Genomic DNA, 19,397 nt, shown 5'->3' on the forward strand with positions numbered 1-19,397 from the left:
TTAAAACTATTTTAAAAGTTTAAAGAAATGAAGTCAAAATCTCTTAATAAATTACTTTTTACCCATTTTAAAAATATTATTTTTAGTATAACCAAGAAGATTAATTTATTTGTGGAATACAGTTATCACTTTATGTTTAAACTGAAGATCGAATTCAATACTGATCAAGAGATTAAGTATTAAATTATTTGTATTAATAACTTTTAATTTTTATTTTTTTTAAAACATCGAAAAACGTCATTTATAAATAACAAAGATTTTGATAAGAAATAATAATACAAAATTGCATTTAAAAACAAAAAAATTAGAAGGAGAAAAATAAAATAATAAAAATCAAAGAGAGGGAAAGAGAATGCTAAAGACGATTTTGAATCTCTCACACTTGATTGCATCATTCTCCGACCTCTTTCCTATGGCAGGGTATGTATTTTCCTTCTCTGCTTCACTTTCAAACATCATCAAACAAGAACACTGTTGCCTTGTGCTTCTTTTTCTATATTGCAAATGGGGTTTGCTACTTTCATGTAAAGATCACACCTTTTTGGGGATTTCTGTTGAGTTTTTCTGAGTTGGCTTTTTTTCCGGCTCTGTTCATTGTTCTATTAGCGAGAACTAAATAGAAGATCACCCTAAGCGATTGAAAGTTTAGATTTTTGTTTCCTCTATTCTTCACACTTTTTCTGATGATGCGTTTAGTAGTGGAATGCCCCTTCTTTAGTTTAGTGTTACCTGAGTTTGGATTATGCTAGTGGTTTGGCTTTGCTTAATTTTTACAGTAAAATAGCTTTTCAGGATAATTTTCTGTGATCAATCATGTTGATCATAAGCAAGGTTTTAAAAAATGGTCCACGACCACAATTTTGGCTGCAATGTCAAGGTTTTTCGGAGTATCTGCAAGTGCGATTGTGGTCACATCGGTCGCATTTGTCTGCAATTTCCTGCAATATCAAGGATTGTGATGAAACCACGACCGCAAGGCTGCAATTTAAAACCTTGATCATAAGTTTATCTGAAAGTTAGTCAAAACTTGTTAAAAATTTCAAAGTTTACTTGGTTGACCTAGGTAGTTCCAGTCAAATAATAAAGAATTTATTCTGATGTGCCTCTTAGATTGTATGTCTTTCTGAGTTTCTAAGCCATCTTTGTTCTAAGTTTAGAGGGTCAAGTGTTTTTCCTTTGTTTGAATTAGTCTTTTATTAATTCCATCACTTGCATTTGTAACTTCATCTTTTTATTTGTTCTTTCTTGATATGCATTATCCTTTGGAAGCTCAAGCTACAGGACTCTTGTTATTTTGATCTTAGTTTTTGGACCATTTGTTTATTATGATTTATCTTCTGAAGTGATGCATGGTCTCAGACTGTTAAAATTGTGTTTCTACTTGTATATGCAGACCATCGTGGTTGGTGGACAAAAGTAGAATTGCAACCAAAATAAAGAGTGCCTCTGGAACATGTGGTAAAGTTATATGGAAAAGCAATCCTTCCAGAGCTTGCCCAAGCTGTCACCATGTTATTGACAACAGTGATGTATGTGTATCTTTTTAATCTAGCTTTTTTGTTTCAGAGTATATTTCATAGGAACATTTTTTCTTCATAAATATAGATATTGCAATTGTGCATTTAAGGTTTATTTCATGTAAAATGTTTGTCCTCAGCCTCCTTCACCTCTAGTTTTGTACTTGTGTGTTTGTTTACTTTTCAATTCATTATTACATTTTATCATAATTATGCTAGTCTTGATAGTATTTTTGGTTCTTTGCAGAGTTTTGACAGTGATCTTCTATGAGAGTGATTGTATATGAAAAAGAAAATGTTTTTCAGTTATGCCTTAGTTAGAGCTACTATAAACTTAAAGGGAAAAAAATGAGGGAAATAATTTATCCTAACTGGATCAAATGTAAAGTAATAATGAGAAAACATTTAAATATTTACATTTAGGAAATAACTTGTTACTTTTCTTTATGTTTGTCTCTACACTATAGGAGATAGTCTCATCATTTTGTACTTGGATGCTAGTTTGTAATCATATGGCAAAGTCAGTTTAACCTTAGGTTAAGGCTAGCTATGACTTTTTTTGGCTTAACTACCACTTATGAATTGACAAGAGATGAATGACTTACTCTTTACTTTTGAATATATAAGTTATGTAGTTGCTGCTATTCTCAACTACATATAGTATGTGTTTGGATTCATGTTGGATCTTCTAAAATCACATTGAAATACTAGCTAACCAGATTGTAAATAAATGTTCATATGTTTGGTCTTGTGTTGAGGAATTGATTTGAAGCAACTACAAGTAGCTTTTGCTTTGGATAAAAAAATTAATCAGGTTTTACTACTAACTTGCTTTTAGGATAAAAACATATAAACATAAATCATTTCACTTCAAAATCAATTTTGCAAACACTTGCTCAACACACGCACAAATATATTTTTCTTTGAAGTATAATTGCTTTATAAGATATTGAAAATATTCAGTTTCAGATTATGTAGCACCAAGTAGTTCATTCCTAATATTCATATCATGTGTACATGAATTTTCAACTACACTGGAGAAGTAACAGGGTCTTGTGTCTTAGTAATATGTTATTAAACTTCTGGAGAAGGAAACCATCAGTTTCTTACTGGGTCTCCCGATCTTTATCCACAAAATTTGACACCAACTAGAGGGCTACAGGCATTGTCCAAGTACCATTTTCATGATCTCAAATGTTTGTTACTTGAGTGTGTGCTTTTCTTATTTTTTAACTGTGCTACTTGCCATACTTCTGGAGTCACAGAAATGTGTCCTAAAAGTTTATTGGCATTATTGAGTTCGTTTAAACATATACAAGTTCAAAACTTCATTCTTTTGTCCCCAAGTATTACATTTATAGTTGTAGGTGTTCTCTTACATTTGAAACTTCATGCTGTTAGGTAGCACAAGAATGGCCTGGACTACCTATAGGTGTTAAATTTGATCCATCTGATCAAGAGATAATTTGGCACTTGCTTGCAAAAGTTGGTGCTGGAAATTCAAAACCCCACCCTTTCATTGATGAATTTATTACTACTCTTGAAGTGGATGATGGGATTTGTTATACTCATCCTCAACATTTACCAGGTGGATAGCATGAGTTTTATTCAAATCTTAATACTGGATTATTTTTCAATCAATGTAAATAGTTATATGATTATAAAATTTAGGTGTCAAGCAAGATGGAAGTTCTTCTCACTTTTTCCATCGAGTAATCAAGGCGTATAATACTGGCAGTCGAAAGCGTCGAAAAATATGTGGTCAGGATTTTGGTGATGTCCGCTGGCACAAGACTGGAAGGACTAAACCTGTCATCTTGAATGGGATCCAGAAAGGCTGTAAAAAGATTATGGTCCTGTATATAAGCCCAGTGAGAGGAGGAAAATCTGAGAAAACTAATTGGGTTATGCATCAATATCATTTAGGAACAGAAGAGGATGAAAAGGATGGAGAGTATGCCATCTCTAAAGTGTTTTACCAGCAGCAGCAAGTCAAATTTGGTGAAAAAGATGACCAGGATATTCCTGAAATCACTGAAGCAACTACAGTTAAAGTGGATCCAGCCACTCCCAAATCTGTGACTCCTGAACCTCCTCGTATTGAAAAGCGATGTTCAAATCTAGACCTAGGACAAGAATCACATCACATTCCTCAGGTAAAACCTCAATCTTCATTTTCTTAGCAAATGTAATTATTTTTTTTTATCGTATGCCACAGACATTTTCTTCTTGTGTGTTTTACATTGTTTTAGGAAGAGAATGTATCACATAATGAGAATGTAACTGGTCCTTTGCAATCATATGTTGGACCCCTTTTTTCTTCACACAAAATCATTTTAAGCATTGAATCTGGATTTAATCTTTGGCATGTCTTTTGCTAAGATGTCAAAATCAAAATGAAAGTTGCTATTAATCTAATGTAAAAGGTCTATTTGTGGTTTTATTTCTATGCCACCAAATATCTAATTTGCTCCGGTAATAGTGAATTAGGCTAATATGATTAAAGGATGTGCTATGATCTGGCTTTTTTTAGAGTAGATATTTATTTCATGTGGTTTTGTTCCCAATAAATGCATGCTTACTTGTTGCCCCTTCTCCAAAATAATTTCATACACTTATAATCGTTCTTGGTTATTAATAGTTTAATACTGAAATCAGCTGACCACTTTGCTAAGATTCTTGATGTCATTTCTTTAAGACCTTAATGACAGTGATATGAAAATTTTGTGAGACTAATTTTGATAGCTGTCACTTGTGGGAAATGTGAAAAATAGTACCTACAGAAGTTGATAATTCTTGTTCTTCTGTTTTGGTCTTCTGCACTATAATTATTCCAAAGCATCCTCAGACAGATTATTTAGATGACCTTCAGGCTGTTTGTGAAGATCTTGCAAAAGATGATCTATTGATAGTAGAAACTCAAAATAATGAAGCGATAGATAATATAGAAAACAATGCTGAGGAAGACTCAAAATGGTGGGATAGTGAGTCACAGAATCTGTTGAGCTCACAACAACTTGTCGAAGCATTGTTCTTGTGTGATGATCTCCTTCAAAGTCAATCTCCCAAGAGGGATGAGGAAAATGAACACAAGAAACGACCCAGTCTTTCTGTTTATGCTGATCTAGGACCAGAGCATCTGAAGAAAGATATCGAAGAGTGTCAAAATCTTGTCCTTGACCCTGCAAATGTAGTGCCTGAGACACCACCTTCAGAATTTCGACTAAGTCAGCTGGTATATTCATGTTGTCAATGATTTAGCATTACATTGAATTCATTTTAGTTGTCACTACTACCTAATTTTCTTCATTGGTAATACATTTTTTTGTTTCTGTAGGATTTCAGTTCACAGGATAGCTTTGTTTCCTGGTGTGCCAACAAAGCAATCGACTAATATGGTTCTTCACCTCAGATGAGAAGTAAAGTTTTTTGTAATATTTTTTTTTTAGAACTTCTCAGTTTAGGATCAGGACTTAATTGAATTGTTGCTTTGCTTGATTAACTGGGATGTAATAGAAAACAGTGAACTTGTGTTTTGATACTTTGACTAACCATGCTGAACCATCCTTGCTTTTTGTTGTGGTGAAATTATAGTATGTCCCTTCCAGGTTCTCAGATCTAGGATGTGGACCTGACTTGCCCACATGTACACAGACACATGTTTCTCGCTCTGAAAGTGAAAGATACACTTGTTTATTACTGCTTTTAAAACCTTTGAAGTATAATGTCCCTATAGTCAAATGCATTGTCTACCATTAAACACTTTAAAAAAAATGTGTAGTGGTGCCAGATTCATGAACATTAAGAGTGTTACAGTTTATTCCAGGTTGTGTTGGCTTGTAACTTGTGAGAGCTACCCGCAAGCATGCTTTCATTTTCAGGGTTAGCATTAATGCCTTTTGGGATGGAGAGTGCCCCGCAAGAGCAGAGACCAAACCCTTTTTAATCATTCTTTAAAAATTGGCCAAGGCTTGTTATAAAGTGATAATAAAATTACTAAGGTTTAATGCTGGCTTTGCTGTTGTGAAAAAATAAACAGTAACCTAAACATCCTGGCTAATCTTCCCATTTGTATTTTTTTTTTTTTACTTTGACCCAAGAAAAATTAAAAGAAATGGAATAATGTGTATTTAATAAGAACATGGTGTATGGCATGCTATTCAAGTTTGTTTCTACTCTCTATTGACATCATGTTACTAGTTTTGGAGAAGTAAGAACAGCTGTATTTTCATGATGTATAATAATATATCATGCAATTATGAGTTAATTACCTTATCTTCTTGCCTTGCCTTTGTCTTGATTTATCTCCAATGCAATTGTAAATCTAGAAACATTTGAAAACCCTTCCCCCCAGCTTTGGATTCCTTCATCTTAATGTGTCATTCTACAAGAGAGACAGACACTATAAATGATTCCTTTGCGGTCGTTGTATAAGAAAATTGTGGGTCATCTAACATGAGACAATCCAAATCATAATGAAACTATGTCTCTCATTCTAGTGCAATCTTTCACGAGGCAACATAAACCGGCCATGGTCAGTTCATAGTGTTCAAAATATCTGGCTATTGGACCAAAGACAATGCTAGCTGTGATGTTATTCACAGACAAATGATCTAGCTTAGACAACGACCAGCTACAAAATTAAACTTGTTTTTGGTTCAGTTCATTGGGGAAGATAAGTCAATCCAATCATATTACTTTCTTTGGAATTTATGGTGCAAAAATACTTTTTCTTCCCATATTGCACAACAGCTCTAACGTCCGAATACGCTTGTTGGACAAAAGGAACAGCAATGCGTTAGTGTTTTTTTTTTTTTTTTTATAATGGCTTTGTCACCAATTGCAAACATTGCATCATATATCTTGGCTATGACCTATGGACTTATAAATCTTGGTCTTAATGTGAACATTAAGGTGGATTTTGCTATCGATCCCGAACATTTGGAAGAAAATATCTACAAGATCAATATTTTATATCAACTTCTAAAGCAATGTCTCAAGATTCTAATAAACTTCCTTTATCTAATCACATACTATTCATGATTCTTGGGTATTTTATTGTTATTGTGTCAGGCAATAGTTGCAGGGAATGTCATTCCGTTAGGGGTCAGACTCATCAACACCATGCAAAATTGTTGGTGTCTTCTTTAACAGCATCTAATCTAATTTATGTTGACGAATTAACCGAGAACACGTATATTCTAAACTGGTAAGACACCACACTTTTTGTTACACATTTTTTCTCTCCCTCCCTGCTTTCAGGGGAAACAATGAATTGAATGAAGCACGGGTTTTTAATCTAAAGACACTTTTATTTGGGTACTTTAAGATGCATATTTGAAAATCATGTGCAAAAATATGTTTAAGATCAAAGTATTTTTTTATAAAAGAATCAAGATTCTTGTTTTTGTTTTTATTTTATTTTTATTCATTAGATTGCATTAGAATGTGTCGCAATAATTTTAATTGTAAACCAAGCATACACGTAGTCATTAATATATTAGTTTATATATTGACAAAATGAGTGCAACATTCATTCACTTGTGGAATGATGCTAATAGTTGTTATAAAAGGGGTAAGAGAGAAATGTAAAATGAGTAGAGGGGGATGTATCAAAAATGGAAACGAAACGAGAGGGGACCAAGACAAGGTATGACTGGAAAAGAATCAAAAGGACGTGGTGGGGCTTTAGGATAAGGGAGGCGCACGTGGGTGCCCTAAGCCTGCAATTTGGCCACACCATTCTCTCTCCCCGGTCTATGTCATCCACAGACACAACACAACACTTTGACTCATCATATTTGTTAGTTTTCATTGTTTCTCATTGTGTTCTTCAAGTTAATATAAACAATATATTTTTTGTATTCATAATGTAAGTTTTTTATACTCATGTTTTTATAGTCGAATATTAATATTTGGATTGAGATAAAATAGGAGACAGAAAAGGAGTAGATTTTTAAGCTGTTTAAGTTAAAAGTAAGAATTGAGCTCTCTCTTTACTTATTTGATCGGCTAAAAAGGAAAGCATAAATAGAATAATATAATTAGGGTGTGTTTGAGTAAAGAACTTAATTAAGTGTATCAAATACATGCTTGTTCTATAAATACTTAGTTGTTTTTATAAATGAATATGAAATAGGGTTAATTGTTTTTGTAAAAACTATAACATGTTTTCATAAGTTATGTTTACTGATATTCAAAACAATTTATGATCATATCACATGCTATTTTTATTTATTATAAGTGTTTTTACCTCGAGTTCATTGTATCATTAGGCTCGTCATATTTGAGACATTGTCTATTTTGACTTGCATGAGTCTTTATAATTTTGTCTTTAAAAGGTATTTTGATGGGTTAATTAAGAGATGAGGAGGTTTATAATTTACCATTGACTTTGATTCCTAAGCTATGTGAGACATTTTTTATGTACTAGTGCAGTAGTCTCTATCAAAGCTAAGGGATTAGAAGGCCTTTATGTCTCGTGTGTGTGGCTTGGGCCTTCTACCCGATGTCTGATGTTCTAATCTCAAGTTTATTGCATTGATAGACACATAATCTTTGAAATATTAAGTGTCTTTTTAAGGAAAAAATTTGTGATGATCGCACAAATGTCAAAATGGACAATATCTTTGATATGATAACCTTAATAATGCAACAAATTTAAGGTCGGAATATTAATGTCAGAAAAAAGAACTAGGTCACACACCTAAGCTACAACGTCCTTTATCCACTTGGCCTCAACAAGGAAAATTATTTCAGTATATAAAAAGTCTTACGCCGCTTAAGAATCAAAACTAAAGGTTATTTTAAAATATTATTCTCTCTTAACCTCCAGAGTATTTTCTAAGGACAAAACCATAAGATCCATGGGAGCTAAGGTGAACAAATCTTTAAATGCAAAGAGTCTAACAATGCAACAAATTCAAGATCGAAACAATAAGAAAATTATCTTTCATTTTCACTCTCAACGACTACATTCAATCTATTACAATTTAATTTTTTATATTGTAGTTTGAACCTACAATATTGGATTAAGTTCATTTCTTTGGATCAAAACCCTTTGTCCTAAATTAATATTCCTAATTTCTTTAATAATATCTAATTTAATTAAACAATAAGACTAAATAATTGCTTAAAATTTTCACTACTAAATTCACCTAGTAGATTTTTTTTAAAAATGAATCGTATCCTGATAAAGCAAATTAAATTGAATTAAATTTTTCCAGAAATATAATGTATTCACAATTATTTTTTATTTCAATCTTTAAAAGCTATAGATGTCATATATTTTTAAACCTTAATAGGAAAAACTAAAAATTTCTGTTTTTTTTTATCAAATATAGTGATTAAAAATAACTAAGAGTTAAAATAAAACATATAATATTTTATAAACTAAATATATATCATAATAGTAAAAAGCAATTAAAATCAATTCTTCAAGTGTCACGTGTGCATTCATTCATGTCTGGATCTAATAAAACCCACCGACAAAAGCCTGCATCCCTATCATTATTTTGTTTAAGTAATAAATCGACAATTTAGTTTTTAAATCATTTTTCATTATTAGTTTAATATTTAAATTTAATCACTGTATAAGTCAGTCCGTACATTAGTGAATTGTATCTAACTCAATCTTTTTTACATTTCAATTTTAAAAAATGACATAGTTGATATTTTTTTTTTTTGTAGAGTGACATAATTGATGTAAGTTCTATATATTCAACAACTATTTTTTTTACAAAATTAAATTAATAAAGCTATATCACAAGGGAAAAATAATTTTGCAAATTAAATTTCTAATTCAATTACCGGTACACTTGGAGCCAATTTATTTACATAGACTTTAATTTTGTGGAACGTTTTTTTTAACACAATCATCTGAATATACAGTGAAAAATTTATACAAGAATATAAAAGTCCTTTCACTTTCGGGCTGTCTCTATTTATTTGGGTCCTATTGTTTTTAGAACTATATTAACCCTTATTTCTTTATAACATAATTTTTAGATACTAATACTTTTATATAGCTTCAATAGTTCACATCATACACATTTATTGATATGTATTCATTCATTTATCTTTTGTGTTGATAAATCTTTGTTTTTTCTTTTGGTCAGTATTGATCATCCTTAAGCTGACAAAAGAATTAGGGGCATTAGTTACAGATGTAGGCCCCTTCATCTGGATACGTGGCACACGTGAAAGTGGGCTGGAAGCCAATAATTCAGTAAGGCCCACTACACTTAAAGATTTGACCATAAACTCAAGCTTTTTGGTGCTTGGTTTAGCTAAAACTGCGGTGTCTAGTAGTGTTTTAAACACTTTTTTTCTGACAAAAAAAAAAAAGAAAATAAGAACACTTCTTTTTCTTTTTTACCTTCTTCCTTCTGGACAAAAAGAAAACACTTCTTTTCCTTTGAGACAGAAAAAAAAAACACTTATTTTTCTTATATTTACAAGTAGACTAAGCCGAATGAATTGAAAACTAATAAATTTCCATTAAAAGACTTAATATAATGTTGTTACGTTGAAGACAAGAGAATAATTACACTTCCAATTTCATCAAAATGGGAGAACAAGACGATTCATGTCAACCTTCCTTCTTGTTAGTGCACACCAACCAAAGGTCTTTGTCTTAACTATTAGTTGAACTCAATTCATGTTTCCCAATAGTATCTAACCATCATAAGTCGGTTGCTTTATTTGCTTTTAGAAAGATGCTAAATCATTAAATACATTAATTAAATAACATGCACTTTTCAAGTTAACAAAAAATATTATTAGTAAACAATTTTTTTTTGTGATGGTTAAAAAAAACATATTTAAATCTTAAAGATTTAAACATGAAATTCAAACTATTTGATAAACAATTATGTGTCAATTAATTCATGAGTTAGTTGACAACATGCATATTAATATTAATATGCTAGTTAAATTTGAAATTTTATGCTAGTTAAATTTGAAATTTTAAAATAAGTTAGGTATACTTTAAAAGCTTGTAATTAAGTCTCTAAACTTATAAAACACTTTTAACTAATCTTTGAATTAAAATTCTTTTCGATTAGACAAAACATTTCTTATCTTCATTAAGATACCGACACCTATTTAAAAAGTCTTAAACAACAGTTGAAGGATCAAATCACTTGTTTGATTATCCATTAAATTTCTGATTTTTTTTTAAAAACAAGTTCTTATATACCCAATTAAAAATAATTTATAAATTTAAGAATTAAATTAAAAAATTTAATATATAAAAAACTTATTTTCAAATTCTCAAATAATTCAAGAACTAACATATCAATTTAACTTTAAAAAAGAACTCTGTCACTCTGAGTTTAAGCTGCAAACACTTTATAGATGCCGTTCTTTTGGGTAGAAGATAAAAAAGGTAGATTCCAAAAGCCATTCATATAAAATGTAACAACTATGCTAACAGTTTCAATTTTAGAATCGTCAACACAATCTCCACTTCAAATGATTAACGGGCCTACATCAAGCGCCTAATTATTGATGCCCCTTGCTGTTAACTTAATCTTACACATAAAACATCTTTTTTGTTTCTTAAGCTCTTTTTTTCGTTAATATTTAATTTTGATCCACTAATTATTGTTCTCCAGGTAATCTTAATCAATACCTTTGTCGTAATTTTATATCAAAAAGTCTATATGTCGGGTCTACTTTGTTTTATCTTTTACGTACATTACTATTTTCTGTTAAATCATTCAGTTGAAAGGCAATTCATTCATAAGCCAAAACTTGTGTAGTTGAGTCTAGACTAGTTTTAAGTTTAACAAATTAGATCTTAGCCTTGACACAACTTTTGAAAAATAAAAAATTAATTTATCATTTGTACAACTACTGCAGTTCAGTGAAATTGTAGAAAGAAGCATTCAAAGAATTCAAATATATAATCAAGATTGTAATTAACTCTTATTTCTCTTGAATATTCCCAGCAATCTAAGAAAACACACCATGTTAGAAGATTCTTTCCCGGTTTCCATATCTGTGGGAAGGTATGTGCTTGAAATTAAGCAACATAAGAACATGGCAAAATAAAGCCTCTTGTCATGAAATTTTTAAGAAAAATCCTGAAGACCACCTGAAATTCAGTTAAGAAAGGGATTTTTGGGGACTAAAACTCCTTAACTAGAACCACTCTTCAAATTTACCATCACTGATGAGTATGCTCATAAAAGATCAAAATACCGCATCTATGCTTAAGATACAAATTTTGTTCTAGATTCTGAATATGCACAAGCTGTTAACGAAGTAACTTATTTATATACTTTATTTTTTAAAAATATATTTCCCCATGAATCTAACCGGTGTTGAGAGAGGGAGGGAACAGGAGAGATGAAAAACAAAATAAGAAGCAAGCAATCAATTACCTTGGAGGACATGAGCATGATCCAAATCAACCAGTAACAGCAAAGAAAGAAAAGAAAGGATAAATCAAAGGAAAGCTAAAGAATAAATTAAATAGAATTAATAGGGAAATAGACTTTGAATATATGATAAAAATTGGAATTGTTATAAATAATTCACTGTTATTTCTGATGTACATAAAGCCAAGCCATATATGTATTTATAAGGCCAGCAATCCATACAAAAAATTGTTGCATCTCTCCCACAATAAACCAGCCGTCAGCTATATACACTCCACCATATGAATCAAAGGAAGGAAGAAGAAAAGAATAAAACAAAGGAAGAGAAGATAACCAAATCTTGTTCCATAGTCATGGAAGCAAGCTTTGGATTTCAACTTTGAAGGCCTCAACTAGTACTACTAGCTAGTCATGCCAGCAGAGGAGCATGACCACACACCTTCTTATTATGTAAAGCCTTGCCCTTTGCTCCCTAAGGGCTCCTCCAAGCCCTCTGCTTGAAAGCCTTCTCTTTGAGCCTCCCATGCTAGGACTACCCATCTTCATTTTTCAAGAGTTAGTAATTATTGGGTTTTCTTATCTTCTTTTTTTAAGCTTTGTTGGGCTTAAGCTTGAAGCTTTGAATTGAAGTTGTGTTGTGAGTGAGTTTGTTTACTGAGGTATTGGGGGGTTCTTATAGAAGTTGAAGAGTTGTGGTCCTATCTCACATTGGTCTAGTAAAGAGGCACCGATGGGGGCATGTAAGGGCGTGCAGTGCCTCCAAACCCACCAGACAAACAGAAATTGGGCCCCACCCCTCACCATTTGGGAATCCTTACCCTAATAACCGGGAATTGATTAAGAAAAAAAGAAAGAAAAAGAAGCCACAAACAATTCGGCTAGGCCTCTCTTTCTTGCATTGCTATGTCACACTCTATAATCCTATGTGTAGGCACCACCCACCAACATAATGGGGTCTCCCACTTCAAAACTATGTGGTAGCATTTTATCTTAGTTTATAAGCTGCCCTTAATATGTGCATGACGGAAGAGTTTATGGTTGCCCATCAGGACAAAACTCAAAAAGCCTTCTTCATAACAACAACCATTAGAAAAGTTTTAGATTAGATCATAATGGACTATCTTATTACTACCTTGACTTGATCTAAAAAAGGTGCACATAATTAGGGCCCCAGCTATCGTTTTCAACATCAAATTTTACATTTCCACGGGTAAAAAAGTGCTTATCATGCTTATCCAATGGCGCAGAATTTAGAAATAATTGAACCTCTTGGGTGATCACTCAAGAAACAGAAACTGGTGAACCTAACCTCATCCTAACGAATGGCATAATTAGTTTGGGTTTTTATGAATTCTGAGTTTGGGTCAAATTCAAATCTATAAAATCAGCTTGTATTGTGAGACCTTATAGTCACTGTCAAATTTTCACCATCTTCCGTTACATCAAAGATCGGACATCTCAAGCATGTTTGTCAAAATCAATTTAAATTTTTTTACATTGAAGGCAAAGCAGTACAAAAGTACTTCTAATTTTTCCTAGTCTGACCGTGATTTTAGATTCCTTACCACCAATTGAAACACACTAGAAAACTTCAATTTCACTGGTTTGAAGTAAATATTTATTAATAAATTATAATAACACAGATGAAGACATGCTCGATAGATGGTTTGGAACCAAAATAAAAATCAGTTAGTTAGAAGATTTAAAAATTTGGCCTCTCTTTTAATCACATACGCTAATTTAATTATTTGGCCTCTCTTAGGAATTATTAGATAGGAGATTTTGTTGAGCTTAGTTTAAAATGTGTAGGCAAAAGCTGCATGATGGATATCCAATCCAACTGAATATCAGAATATGTTACAGGGCTCTGACAGCTTTAGAGGAGACAGCAAGAATATAGAAGCAGTAATGAGATATTTGCATGAGCAATGGATTTGAATCACAAGATTCGTACACATGATGATAGGCCAGAAATTTTCTGCCCCTTCTCACTGTATTTTTTGTTTCTCCTTACATGAAATCCAAAATAAATACCAGTTGGTATCTCTTGCCGATTTGCCCCGGAAAAGGATATTTATAAGTTAAAGTAGCTTTTGCATAGGCATGAAATTTTTTTAATGTAATGAATCAAAAGGAAGAAAAGTTATTTCTTCCAATGCAGCATCATAGAGGCCAAAGAAAAGTAGCCAAGGACGTGAGTTTCAAACTTTTGACTAAGATTCCATATGAGGGGACACGAGATTTTATTTAAGTGTGATTAAAAACCAGTTAAGTGAATGACTAAATTATTAAACTATGATAATCCACTTGCTCTACCTCGTGCTCTCCCCAAACCACTTAAGATGCCAACCTTTTTCCAATTCTCTGTTATTTTTTTTATTCTTTCTTTTCTTCAGTTTTCATGCAATTTTAAGCACTTGATATTGAATTATTCGCTTGTCAGGAATTTGTTGCTTCCACCAGCTTCTTCTGTCCTGAGTACTCAACCCGTTTCATCGAGCAAGCGTGGGTTTAGATTATTTTGTCCAGTTTCATACCTTTTTATCTAGATAAACTTTATATTTATCTAAGGTATTAATAAATTTAATTGTATTATAACTTAGTCATTGGAAAAAGGTTAATAAATTTAAACGTGAACTTTAAATTTTGGGTAATAAATTTTTATTGTATTATAACTTATCTTTACTTATTTAACATTTATGCCTAGCATTTTTTAAAAGTTATAGGATGTATTGATTTTGAAATTAGAACTAATGGTTATATTATTTAGTTTAAAATATTTATCGTGTAAAACGGGGCGTGGAAAGTTCATGTTTTATGTTTTTCTTGCACAAGTGCACGACCTACTTATGAAAAAGTTTGGTTTAATTGCGTTTACTTCTATTTATTCAAATTTTCAAAATTTTGTCTACCATCTTCTTTGCAAATTTGATCCTGTTACTTTAATTGTCTAATTTTGGTCTATCGATTGATTTACTACCCAAAATTTAAAGAAAGTGCTGATGTGATAACGCAATAGATGTGTTGACACGAGTGCTATGTTAATATTTCATTAAACATCTGATGTTAAGTTAACATATGAATCAAAATTATATACTTAAAATAGAGAGGGATTAAATTTTAGGAAATAATAGGAAATAAAATTCACAAAATTAAAAAAGTAGGAAACTAAAAGTGCACCAAAAAAATTTGTTTAAAGAGAGTCAGAATCCATTCTGCTAATCTTTTGGTTTAATAGCACTTTGTATCCTCCTAGGATAGTCAATTTACAATTTTAATCCTCGTGATTTGATTTTAGTTCATTTGTTACCTTGTCATCTAATACTTAAATGAGTTAAATGAGATGTCAAGGAGTTGAAACACTAACATGACCAATACACATGAGTTCTAATTGTACCATCTTACAAACACACAAGCACGTTAGTACATAGCCTCCACAATAACATTTTTGTTAAGTATTAGATGACAAATTATCATGTGAACTAAAATCATGCAATTTTAGAAATATGGGATCAAGAAAAGAAATTGAAAATAAGAGGATAAAAATTATAAATTGATCATGTTAGGAAAACTAAAGTGTAATTAAGTCTAATCTTTATTTATTAAAAAAATCTTTAATTAACACAAAAAAAGTCACTTGGTCATAATAGTTTGACTCCTCTGACATAAGAAATGATAAAATAGATACGACTATCAATAATCAATTTCTAAACATATCCATAATTTATTAATGTACTCATAATAATATTAGCGATTGATTTTCTTACTAACAACTGTGATTACTTATTTTAGTACTTTATAAAATAAATTTCTCACTTTAGAAGAAGTGGATCCCGATACATCTAATTGCCAAGTTTATTTAATTATAATATTGAGTAGCTCTTTAATTTCCTTTTCTTTTTAGTCCCTATTTACAGAAAACAGAAATGAATGCCCTATATATTGTGACAACTCATTGTATAGAAATGATTTATCAAACTTTTTATGAGAAAGTAGGTATATGTATGATCTGATCATGTTTCTTTCTTCCTCTCGCGTTTTGATCAACAACTACAGAGTTTACTTATCACTTGTTCCACCTAATAAACTACTATTTTATTCCCGCATTAATTTTGCTTCATATTTCAATTTAGTCTTTAAATTTTAGAATAATTTGTTCTTTCTTTTCTCAGTCATGTTGCTTTGATACAGAATTCCTCTTAATCTTGAAGTTTCGCACAAATCTCCGTTAACACCGTACAGAAAGTTTATCTGATCCTATCTCAGAGACTTGTAAATCTTCATGTCATATCACAAATTTCGTATGTTCATCGGCACAAGTTTAAGTAGAAATAAAATATATAATTTTAGCAAACTACAATTGACAGAGGGGCTCATAATCCTCCTAATTTTATTTGCATCAATTCAATTCTTGTATTTCACCACCAGGTATAAGGTCTTCACTTTCATCAAGAGTTAACACAGCAAACTTTTTTGTCTAATTTTTTCCTCTGACATATAATAAACTTAAGCAACTTTCACTGCACAAAATTGTTGAGACTCAATGGGCATCACTTTGCTTAAATGTCATAAGGAATCCAAACCAAATTGTGTTAGTTTAATTTAATTGGAACTGAGACCATTGAAGTAACCTTACTTGCATATTGAATAGTGACCCTTTCTAGGTAACTTCAGCTTTTAAGAAAAATGATTATTTGTAAACATTTAAATGTGCTTATTGGACCCTCATAATGGAAATATAAAACTTTGAAATCCAATTTATTATATTCATTTGAGCCATCGGTGCACTATTTGTTAATTGAAAGCGTGAGACAAAGTGAAACTGTGGGAACTTAACAGCATTAGAGACAAAGTGAAACTGTGGGAACTTAACAGCATTAGAGACAGAGGTGGTAACATTAATGTCTGAAATGCTCTGTGATCAAAGTGGTCCAACCACAGTATATATTGAAACTTAAAAAAAAAAAATTGGTCGGTTGTACTGAACAAAGGAGGTCAGAGTTACACGTGAAGTTCTCGTGATTCACAATACCATTGCCTGCGGTATAATCAACATATATAGTAATTTAATAGTCACATGTACTTTCAGAGCCTTTAAGCCTCAACCCCATTTCCATTCCTCTTCTTTCATGCTTGTTTCGTACGGCACAAACTCACCACATGTTTCTTCAGTACAACAATAGTGAAGGATTTTCGTTTTGATCAATTTTGATTTGGTTAGGGAGTTTCTGCTGTCGCCTCTTATCAGCATATCACAAATGGGAATGTAATTTTCTTTACACAAAGCTTCTTTTAGAGTAATGATAAATGATAAATCTACACCCCAAAATGAGGTGGACTGGGGTGGAAAGAAGAGAAAGATAAGAATAAAGTAAAAAAAAAATAATAGATGTGATAAGTAGTCACTGATACTATAGAAAAGGTAAAGATAAGAAGAAAATGGGATGAGAATAAAATAGAAGAAAAAATAAGTACTATTATATTAAGTATTTTTCCATCTTTTATGATGACATCAGACATTGTGGTTTACTAGTTGAGTAATATCAGTACAGCTTCATTTGTGTACGGACACAATACTATAGCACCTTAAGTGTCTGTTGCCAACTGCTAATTTACTATGTGCACAGCAAGGTTCATAGCTGGTTATGTAACAATGACAGATCTATTGACTCTGTTACCGAGATGTATATGCAACTTTAGAATTCAAGCCACAGCTAATTCATGAGGATTCTTACACACATATTGAGATTGACAATTTGTGAGTTTTACTTTAGTTACACATATAATTTAGTTTATCTATTTGCTTTAGCAAAGTTTTATTTTGGCCATTTATAAATAACTGTTGTCTCAGATCTAGTGATAGGTGTGTTACCTCAACTATTCAGAAAATTTTGAATACAATTATGTAATGCAATTATTATCCCGTAATTTGAGGAGAAAGAGTACGAGGAGGGACTAAATTATGCAACAATTCATGATTATTAAAGTGCTCAACTTTTGAAAATCCAGAGTTGGATCATATCTTTAAGTAAAATGGTCATCCATTGAAAAAACTCTAGTAGAAGTTGCCATAATTCACTCAGTCAAGTACAAATGAAATAACTCAAACAAGAAATATAAAAGAGAGGAGAAATTGCAAGGTCTTTTCGTGCCCTCTAAAGTCTAAAGGCTACAATGAGTTTTTATTCATGATGGGATAACAGCTGGCCAAAAGGAACGTAAAAAAAGTGTCATTCAAAGATAATGTCATGTTTTTTATCACGATTTCCATCATCCAACACCTTCTCAACAAAATATATTATAAAAAGAAGGTTTACACGTGCGGTCAAAAGATTCTCCCCTTACATCTCTATCATACTTGGTTTGTTTTTTCTTTTCAAATTAAAAGCCGTTCTATCTCATCAGCATAATTAACTTTGATATCCAAAATATAGACAAAGTTCTCACGTGTACAATAATTATTTAGTATTTACAATGCATTCCTCCGTGGGGATCCATCTGCTCCACAAAAGCTTTTTTCTGCATTGGTTGAGGTGCATATCCATGGATAGTCTCATTCAAGGTTCTTATATAATTTCTCTCTGAAGTCTAAAAATGTCAGTTGGGGAGCTCAGAAGCAATTTTACTCAAAACAACTAGTTCTTCTTTTTCTACATTTTGTGTCTCGGAATCCAGGAATTAACGTGCATTAAAATTCTCAAGAACAGGTTTCCAACTTTTGTCCAAACATAGCCTAATAACTGAATAGAGCATTTTTCTCTGCAATATCATTCTTGTTCTTGGCTCAATTTTCTACAAAATAAAAAGAAAAGAACTTATCACCTAGGTGATAAATGTGCTGAAAAATATAAGTGATTTCAGAACAAAGAACTTTTGTCTGTGCTTAATCCAGGGAATGCCTACAATTAAGAAAATAACATAGTAATTCACGAACTCTTTGAAACCCCAGCTTGATCAATCATAGAATATACAGGATTGATAAATCACTAGTCCAGAAATGCAGCAAAATTAAAAGTATTCTAGGGCAACCCTGAATTAATCTACCAAAGTGTAAATACTATTGCCTATATAAGAATGTTGGAGAAGACTAAGTAACTATGGTCTCTAGTTTAGTTTCTATTTGTTAGTTACCCAGACTTAAGTATCTGTATAGAATTCATTGGAAGTTAGCATGATTACAGGTAGCAGTTAAGACGTGTATAAGCTAGGGATAGCTTTCATTCCAATTTTTAAGGGTAAAACTTTTACATGCAGTCTTCTTGTTGAGATGGCCTATTTTACATTATTACTTCATACTTCATTATACCCTAAAAAAAAAGTCTATTCAGAAAAAATGAAAACGCAGTTTGCCCGGGATCGAACGCAGGACAACCACGTGATAAGCGGGAATGTTTAGCACTATATTACAACAACCTTAATAAAAACATAACTCATTAGTTAATTCAACTATAAAAATAGTACTGAAAACCCTATTCTGAAAAACAAAAAAGTAAAA

General features: G+C 31.7%; 2 protein-coding genes across 5 annotated transcripts; one reads left to right on the forward strand and one right to left on the reverse strand.

Annotated features, from left to right (window-relative positions):
* The first annotated feature begins 291 nt into the window (after positions 1–291).
* LOC114402410 (SUPPRESSOR OF GAMMA RESPONSE 1-like) lies at positions 292–5,228 on the forward strand. 4 transcript variants are annotated; one of them, XM_028364970.1, is made up of 6 exons: positions 292–420; positions 1,394–1,529; positions 2,919–3,105; positions 3,189–3,673; positions 4,357–4,752; positions 4,855–5,228. In XM_028364970.1, exons 1-6 carry the CDS (start codon positions 353–355, stop codon positions 4,909–4,911), a joined length of 1,329 nt encoding a protein of 442 aa, XP_028220771.1. In that variant the 5' UTR covers positions 292–352; the 3' UTR covers positions 4,912–5,228. The 4 variants fall into 4 exon arrangements, with proteins under 4 accessions (XP_028220771.1, XP_028220772.1, XP_028220773.1 ...); XM_028364971.1 differs by having other exon boundaries at positions 4,366–4,752; XM_028364972.1 differs by having other exon boundaries at positions 4,390–4,752.
* A 6,797-nt stretch (positions 5,229–12,025) lies between these two features.
* Positions 12,026–12,597, reverse strand: LOC114402774. The gene has a single exon (XM_028365439.1). It carries the CDS (start codon positions 12,446–12,448, stop codon positions 12,308–12,310), a length of 141 nt encoding a protein of 46 aa, XP_028221240.1. The 5' UTR covers positions 12,449–12,597; the 3' UTR covers positions 12,026–12,307.
* Positions 12,598–19,397: the final 6,800 nt, after the last annotated feature.

Source organism: Glycine soja, chromosome 20, assembly GCF_004193775.1.
Source record: "Glycine soja cultivar W05 chromosome 20, ASM419377v2, whole genome shotgun sequence".
NCBI classification, from domain to species: Eukaryota; Viridiplantae; Streptophyta; class Magnoliopsida; order Fabales; family Fabaceae; genus Glycine; species Glycine soja.

Excerpts from the sequence above, each read along its gene's own strand:
- LOC114402410 (XM_028364970.1), top strand. The coding sequence starts at position 353 with ATGCTAAAGACGATTTTGAATCTCTCACACTTGATTGCATCATTCTCC. Across the intron at positions 1,530-2,918 it reads ATGTTATTGACAACAGTGAT|GTAGCACAAGAATGGCCTGG; the intron begins GTATGTGTATCT and ends TCATGCTGTTAG. Across the intron at positions 3,674-4,356 it reads AATCACATCACATTCCTCAG|CATCCTCAGACAGATTATTT; the intron begins GTAAAACCTCAA and ends ATTATTCCAAAG.
- LOC114402774 (XM_028365439.1), bottom strand. The coding sequence starts at position 12,448 with ATGAAGATGGGTAGTCCTAGCATGGGAGGCTCAAAGAGAAGGCTTTCA.